This window comes from Dreissena polymorpha, chromosome 2 (assembly GCF_020536995.1).
Source record: "Dreissena polymorpha isolate Duluth1 chromosome 2, UMN_Dpol_1.0, whole genome shotgun sequence".
Classification (NCBI taxonomy): Eukaryota; Metazoa; Mollusca; class Bivalvia; order Myida; family Dreissenidae; genus Dreissena; species Dreissena polymorpha.
In genome coordinates this window covers 18,121,136-18,129,412 of record NC_068356.1, presented here as the reverse complement: position 1 = coordinate 18,129,412, position 8,277 = coordinate 18,121,136, and the positions used below count along the sequence as shown (strand labels likewise).

The 8,277-nt window shown below is 36.9% G+C and overlaps 1 protein-coding gene across 1 annotated transcript; it reads left to right on the top strand.

Moving 5' to 3' along the window:
* Positions 1–3,072: 3,072 nt before the first annotated feature.
* Positions 3,073–7,910, top strand: LOC127866060 (uncharacterized). Its single transcript, XM_052406397.1, has 3 exons — positions 3,073–3,393; positions 3,775–3,940; positions 6,527–7,910. Exons 1-3 carry the CDS (start codon positions 3,208–3,210, stop codon positions 7,789–7,791), a joined length of 1,617 nt encoding a protein of 538 aa, XP_052262357.1. The 5' UTR covers positions 3,073–3,207; the 3' UTR covers positions 7,792–7,910.
* Positions 7,911–8,277: the final 367 nt, after the last annotated feature.

The window sequence follows — 8,277 nt, the reverse complement described above, 5'->3', positions numbered from 1 at the left end:
GTGTCAAATAATTTATTGGACGTTATGGTAGTCGTCACTCACTTTTTTTATTTTAATCGAACGTGGTAAATTATAAATAAGTCTTTGAAGTCGAAAACCGATGTAAATAATCATCCCAGCATGAATCAGTGTAACTGGTTTTTGTTAATTGATATTTAATTACTTGCTCAATGTGAATGCCAGTAGAACTTTGTTTAATATATGCTATAAACAATTGTGGTGTATGTGCAGCGATTTCGTCCTATAATGTATGGGCGTAGAATACGCAAATCCAGAATTTTGCTTCATATATAAAATTGTATATTTATAAAATATCGGTATGGTTTAATGAGTTACCTTAACACGTGTAATAATGTAGATATAGCATTTCATTAATCAATTTAGAAATGTCATTCCAGCGATTGCAAATCTAGAGTGCTAACTCGGATGTTTGATTACGAACAAAATGTATATGTATAATTGTATATTTTAAACATTTAGGTCAATCATACAAAAACATCCTAAAAGCAAGTCAATTCGTATTTTTAATGAGATGAGAACCTTATAATCGTAATTGATTGTACATGCCAGTTTTAATATTTAAGCCATACATCTATGTCTGCATTAATATGTTACAAAGCACGATATTTGTTTCAATTTGTTTAAATTATTGGAAACTCGTAGATGTTTAAACTATAAACTATAATAGTTAACGTTACTATTTAAAATCCAATTTTATCTTAATAATAAAGTATTTAAACAAAAAATATATCAGTTCATAATTATATCGTATCGATTTATTAAAAGCAATTGAATCATGATTTCAGATTTCGGTCATTATTGATAGGGTGTTGTGTATTAACGGTATTGTTCGCCACGTTAAGTTATTTGTAGTTTGACATGTTTTACGATAACTCAATGTCACGACAGACCGTTCATTTCAAAAGGTCACATTATGTTCAGTCCTATTAAAGAGCCTACTGCAACAATCACAAAGGCCATCTCACGGGGCCGCAGTACCCTGAGGCGTGAACATGTTGACAAGGTACATAATGACAATAGTTTGAACGTGATTGAAAGCATCAACAGTTTTTTCAGATTGACATTTACTGGCAAACTTCGCTTTTCAAAATATGTTCAACTTATAGTCACATTTTGTACGAAATAAGCGACTCTGGTGGTGAAATCGGAATTAACCAGAAATCGCAAGATTGTGATGTACAAAAAAAATCGTATGCCAGTATGTTATCACTAGAGAAATTAACTAATATACATGAACACCCAAACACACATACATTAAAAAAGTTCGTTTTGAAAAAAAAACACGTTGCATACACTATTTACATTAATACTTATTAATTAAATGTGTTCTTAACGAAAATATTGATGACCTTGTTTTTTTTTACAATATTATACTAATAAAATGGATATTTTTCTAAATGGTGATTTGTTTTTGATACTTACAAAGTTCATTCGTGGCAGTGGATATTATCGTGATACACGTTGATAGAAAGTACAAACGGGCAATTTATTCACGTTTTTTTTCTGGAAAATACCACAATGACCTTCAAAATAAAGTAAGCACTTTTAATGCATGAAAGTATTTATATGTGCATGCCATAACAGGTTTTGAGTAAAAGTTTACAAAAATTGTACTTTTAATATGTGTTAAACTCTAGTCGTCGTTCTATCGCAGCAAGAGGCGTCCTGGTCAACTTCGTGTTTTTCAAGCATTACCCCATGGTGTCTATGGCGCCGCCGTATGCGCCCCGGATCACTATAAAAAAATAAATAAATAATGTATGTCCTTTGTAACGTCACATTACGTCTATGAAATTTCTGCTTCCCGGCCTTTATAGTTTCCACAAACACAAGTTTATAGACAAATACAATCTATAACTTTGCATAAAATACACTGATTCTGAATGTGATGAAAAAAAAAGTGTGTGACATAAACATGTCAAGAAAGTTTATTACAAAATTAATCATCAATCTTTCTGAATGTTGGTTATTCGTAAAATAAGCGTTTCTATTTATATCTATTACAAGTCAATAAAGTGCTTTTATTACTACAAGATGTTAATGCAATATCTAGTTTATGGTTAAAATGCGACAAAACAGAAACACGCGTTTGTATCTTTGGGAACAATTACAAAGAGCGAAGCATGGTTATGGGGAGATAACCCTGGGTTATGGTTAGGTTAGGGGTCGGGTTAGGGTTAAGATATGGGTTAAGGCTAACCCAAATCCGAACCCTTACCCTAACCCTAATCCTAACCCTCTAACCACCCATGCGCATTACAATACCATGCCTCGCTCGTTGTCGTTGTCCGCTTCCCTCTTTGCGTGTTACTGGTCGATCGGAAACGTTTTGAAACGTCGATAATAGTAGGTTTACATATAATTTTATTATATCAGATTTTTTTTGATGAAAAAGTTGTTTTATGACATGTTGATAGTGTTGAAGTGACTTGGCCACGCGCCCAATACCTGTGGATTTACAAACATGTTTTTATCGGAATCGATGTATTTATCTCGTCCTCCCCTCTACCTTACATGAGAAGGGAATGCTTATCCACCAGCCCTCCTTTTAAGTGTTGCAATTAAATTATATTATACAGAAAACAGGCATATTGACTCAACGCACAAATGTAAAAAAACTCATTTATAATACACGTCATATAAAACTCATATACAAAGATTACACGATGCCATTTATTTTAATAGATTTTTATCTATAAGGTTAAACTATTTATTTAACTTTTTGTGACGCCATGCATACCAAGTATTGACTTTCAACAAGCAGTCCATACATTCACACAACAGAGGCCCGGATTGGTTCGTTAGGTGTGACATGCATTCATCAGACCTCAATACCACAACAACATTGCTCACAGCTACCACACGCTTACTGAAATGTGCTTTGTCAAGAACACAAATGAAATGCGGGGAATGACATCAGTATTCAAATCATGAATGAGGGCCGTTAAATGTCTTATTTAAACACAGCCAATGGTTTGTCATACATCAGTGGATTGATCATTTTGATGGATTGCTCCTTGTGACGCTCGGTATTGTTTTTCCATGTGACATTAGTTACGTTCCTTTCATCGACTGCGGTACGTCGATCTGAGAGCGGCGTCATTGAAAACGTATATATACTGGCGCTTTATCTCGTTGTTCAGAGATCGAATGTAATTTAAATATTAAGTTAAGAAACAAACACAAATGCACCTGTCAGCGATTTTTCTTTTTGTACTTTCGTGTATTGGCGCAACATACGGATATAGCAGTTTGAGGCGTCAGATTCCAAATGGTTACAAGGTGCCACACCCGTGTAGACCAGGCACCACCTGGGACGCCGTTGGACATATGGCGCCCGAGTATGACCCTACCAAGAACGCGTTTGGAAAGGTAGGTTCAGATGTATTACGTTACTTTTAGTGCAACATAATGATACTATAGGTGCTCATAGTTTCGCGATACTGAACCTTAGATAGAAATAAATGCCTTGTATTACGACATGCTGAAACTAAATTAATAATCAGTTCTAAACTTCTAATGTGAATATATTAAGACTTAATCGTAATGATACGTAATTTCCTTACTGGCTTCTCATTGCAAGTAATGTTATCTTACATATACCATTTCTACACTCAAACGGGACATTTCATAACTCCTCCACGAGGGCTAATTCCATTTTAATTGAGATTAAGTAGTTCTGCCAAGCTGCATATTACAAATCATTATAGCCCAAGTATCCAGATTGCATAATGCGCTGCCGCTCTATTGCAGGACGTACGTGAGGTTTTGAAGGACCGTCAACTGGAATGGGCCAAGGTCTGCAACAAGGACTCGGACGGAGACGGCCTCACAAACGGACAGGAGCTCGGAGACCCCAGCTGTATGTGGAAAGTCAGCGATGGATTGCAGGGGCTGGCGGACCCTATGGGGCATCCAGGTAGGGGACTTAGTGGAGTTCTTTGTCATCGGAAATGTTAATATGTACGTGTATGCTTTGCTCGTAAAGGGTTGTTAAACGCATTTTAAAATCTATGTAACAGTCCAAAATACTATGATCCTGGATGTACATGATTGTTAACTAAATGCAAACTCATTTTGCACACGAACACAATACCATATTTCCTGAAATATCCCTTCAACAGTTTCTGCCTGCGAAGATGGCTTTTACAACGTCATAATTATAGGTCTGTTCATACATACATGACGTGTTATTTGAAAAGGGGCTAAAAAAAACTTGTGCAACGACATCATCTGTTATGCAAATCTATAAATTAGGATCCAGTGTAGCCATCAGCTTTCTTTTTCCCTCGTCCGTCATAATTACCAAATGACATCGTTCGCTGTTCGCTTTTTCATGATGAATTATAGTTTAATTTATTAAAAAAAGAATAGCTAACGCTGTTATTTTTGAAATTTATATTGCATTACTAAATATAAGATTTAATATTGTCATCTAGATATCTATGTACATAGTCGAACTATCTTTTTTTTTAAGAATACGTTTTGTCGGAAAAAAAATTATTGATTAAGTATGTGTATGCTTACAATAAACAACGGGTAACTAAAAAAATTTAAAAAATAAACAAAAATAAAAAAAAAAAACATTGCCATCGAGCGCCTATGACTATAAGCGAAATACTGACGTTATTTTTAAATTTATCATATTCAAAAATGTTAAGCCCTTTAATAATCATTTTTAAATACTACCTTATTCGAATATCACATCGCGAATATCTCTTTAAAATATATTAAATTTTTAATAATTATTTCTTAAATGCCTGTATCGAACAAGTTTTTAACATCGTAAGTAATCATTATTTATGTACCAAAGACATAATACTTAATTTGCAGTAACTCGTTTATAAACTTCGGAATACTAGTTATAGTGTTTAAACGTATGTATGAAACTACTAAATAAACAGTGACTCAAAATTGATATAAAGAATGTCCATTTACATAAAGATATAATGGATAGTACATAACATCACACGATTGAGGATTTATCGATTGGTTGTTTAAAGAGACCGACCTTTTCACTTTTTGATAAATTGGCGAAATTGAAAACAAAAATGTTTCGGATTTGCAAATTTTCGTTGTTATGTTTTCTTGCAAGGACACAGTAATACTGAAAATTTTCCATGGTCTACAATATCAATCATATGCATCTTTTGACGATTTAAAACCTGAAAATTATAAAGCGTTACTTACGTTAAACGAGTGTATAATTTGGAAAGTTTAGTTTTTATCGTTATCTTTTGTGACATTACCAGAATTGCTAATATAAAGTATAAATCACATCAACTATAATGTTAGCACGGATGGCCGAGTCGTCTAAGCTGTAGACTTCTACTCCAAGGTTCAGTGGTTCGAGCCCCGGTGTTGATTACTTTTTTTCTTCAATTTTATTTTTGTTTTAAACTGGAACTCTTTAGTTCCGATGTTTACATTAATCAATTTAAAGCATTAAATGACAAACTTCAAAACACGTCAAAATCTGTGGAAAGGTCCCTTTAACAAGTCAATAAATTATTATAATAAACTGGTAATCAATTTCAATCAGAATAGTTATGGCTAACATTTCCACGCTACAATGCTGACATTTAAAGTAGTTTTTAATTCAGGTGTATGTTAAGGAAATGTTAGAATGCGGTTTGACATTAAATAGATCTAAACCCACATTTCACAGGCATTATACAAATTGCCACAAGAAAACAAACACTTTCTATAAATAACAGGTACGGTGATAAGCAAATTATTATACGTATTGTCATCATTATAAAACATAAATTATCGTGATCAACGATGGGCAAGTTTACATGCGCATTCGTAAAAAAAACACCATGCACGCTTTGTTTTCAATATCGGGACAGCAATATCTAGCATGTGATAAATTGCTGATTGATGTGTATGTTGTCTATTAAATGAGCACTGACGCTTTGTTCAAATGAATGCCTACCGTAAATTTAAATTTAAATATATGGGGTTTTAAGTATGAACTATAATTTTGAATATAAGAGTGTTGAAATGTCTAATTATTTACTTAATAACTTGTATTGTAAAAAAATTTAAAGCAAATTTGGGTTTACATATATGTTTGTTGGAAGTGGCATAAGAAACAACTTATGTATACTTGAACTGCAATTCAGTTAGATTCAGCAAATTGTGATTGATCGTCCTTAAATGTTGAATATCTTAAATACAATTTTGATTGATTGTATCGTCAATGTAGACATTGGCAATTAATCTTGCATAGACAAATTAAAACATGTCCATTTTTATTGCACGAAAAATATGTGACGCGACTTTCGCCTTGTTGGAGATTTACTTTCTACCAACATGAACACAATACTTATGTCCAACCAGACGATTTGTTAATTAATACTGAAGTTAAAAAGGAAAATTGTAGGAAAATTACTTACATGGATTAAACTGTTGTTAGAAATCTGTTTCCCTAAATAATCAGTTATGCTGGACATCCTGCAAAGTGTTGTAACCATGTCCTAGGTAAGTTGTATATTTTCAGGCATTTGTGAGCCGGGTCGCCAGCAATGCACGAGTGGCATCACCTTCAACGAGTGCCCGAACCCCTTCGCTTCTGGCTCCAGTGGACCAAGGATCACCGTGCCACCGGGGGCCAACGATCACCCACAGACTAATCTCGTTAAAGGAACAGGAACCTTCAGCGGAAGCGAGCCTTTCCAACCAAATTTCGCGTTTTCTGATGGATTCGGCACACAAGGAGGATTCCAACAAGCTCCGAGTGGTGGTTCGTTTTCGCAGTCACGAATGTCCCAAATGAGTGGTTTACAATCACCTGGATCCCGTGGTTCAACAGGATTCAGTGGAGCAGACTCATTTGGTGGCCGACGCCCAAGCTTTGAGAGCCAATCCCGGCCAGAGATGGGAGGACAAATGCGCGGTTCATCCCCGCCTGGGTTCCGTGGTCCAGCAGGATCTCCTTCCGGTTTTGGTGGCCAACGCCCGAGCTTTGGGAGTCAGTCGCAAACTTCTTTCGGAGGCCCAACTGGGTTTGATGGCCAGCCAGGTGGAGCGCAAATGGGAGGACATACTTTCAGTGACCATTCAAGCGGCTCCATGGGAATGCCCGATTTCAATGCAGCAGGAACTGCTGGTTCTGTAATGACTGGTCCCGGTTTTGCGCCGGTACCGTCTGGACCCGGTTTTGCAACATCTGGACCCGGGTTCGCTGGAGCAGGCAAATTTGGCCAAGATTTTGCAAGTGATATAGGGGCTCCTATGGGATTTGAAGGAGCGTTCAGTGGTATGGCTACTGACCCCAGCTCGCGATTCCGTGGCAGGCATGAGTTCGGCACCCCTGGAGGTATGGGTGGAGGTTCCACTTCGAGTTTCTCACATGCAGGTGGAAGCGGTACATTAACATCCGGTTTTGGTCAAATGAGCTCGGATTTTTCCGGGTTTGGCGATCCTACCGGCGGCTTCTCAATGACTGGCCCTCCTCGAGGCGCGATGTCTTTCCGTCCAGGTAGTATGCCGGTCTTTATGCAAGGCGGGCACCGAAAACCCGGCTTTGGATCCGGCTCCTCGCTCTCGTCTGACGTCATACAACGCAGCGTCCAAAGCAGACTCGATCAGGAAAGAGGTAGAATGGGAGGCTCCACTTTTGGAACATCCGTTGGCCACATCTCAGCGCCCTCTCACGGTGCCTTGTTTGGCCCACCTGGGATATCCGCTCGGCTTCCTGGACTTGGCGGGGCTGTTCCGATGTACCCGCCTTTGGGAGGAGGAGCTCCTAGGTTCTTTCGTTAACATATTTTGAAGGGCCACGTTTAACGAAATTACAACAGATGGTGCTTTAAGTCAATATATTTGTGTTGGTGTACAGCTTTTTGTCTCAATTAATACACAATAAAGATGTGATCTCTGTGTTTGGCTGTTGGCAACTGTTTTTAGTCGGCATAAACACACAAGAATAAGGTGTACGCACATGCGTATGCTTTAACTATTTTTTTAATCATCACGAAATCGACGAACGTGTTTGGTAATAATGCAAAGCTACCTCAGACCTATAGTATATCTGGTATCGGGGAAGGAGGTCAATACATCCTTATCACAATTTACAGATATACTCGAGTGTTCATTGCCTAGACCGACATAGCCACATATAGTTGTGTTTGGAAATCAGAATATACATTTTAAGAACCCAGACACTTACATAGACGAACAAAACAAGCAAACCAATCTTATTGCTCTGAATTGGGCGATCATTTATTCAAATAATGATGTCGTATGAAC

Bases quoted from the DNA above. Each gene is read 5' to 3' on its own strand.
- LOC127866060 (XM_052406397.1), top strand. From the start codon at position 3,208: ATGCACCTGTCAGCGATTTTTCTTTTTGTACTTTCGTGTATTGGCGCA. The intron at 3,394-3,774 runs GTAGGTTCAGAT...GCTCTATTGCAG, and splicing joins CCAAGAACGCGTTTGGAAAG to GACGTACGTGAGGTTTTGAA. The intron at 3,941-6,526 runs GTAGGGGACTTA...GTATATTTTCAG, and splicing joins GGACCCTATGGGGCATCCAG to GCATTTGTGAGCCGGGTCGC.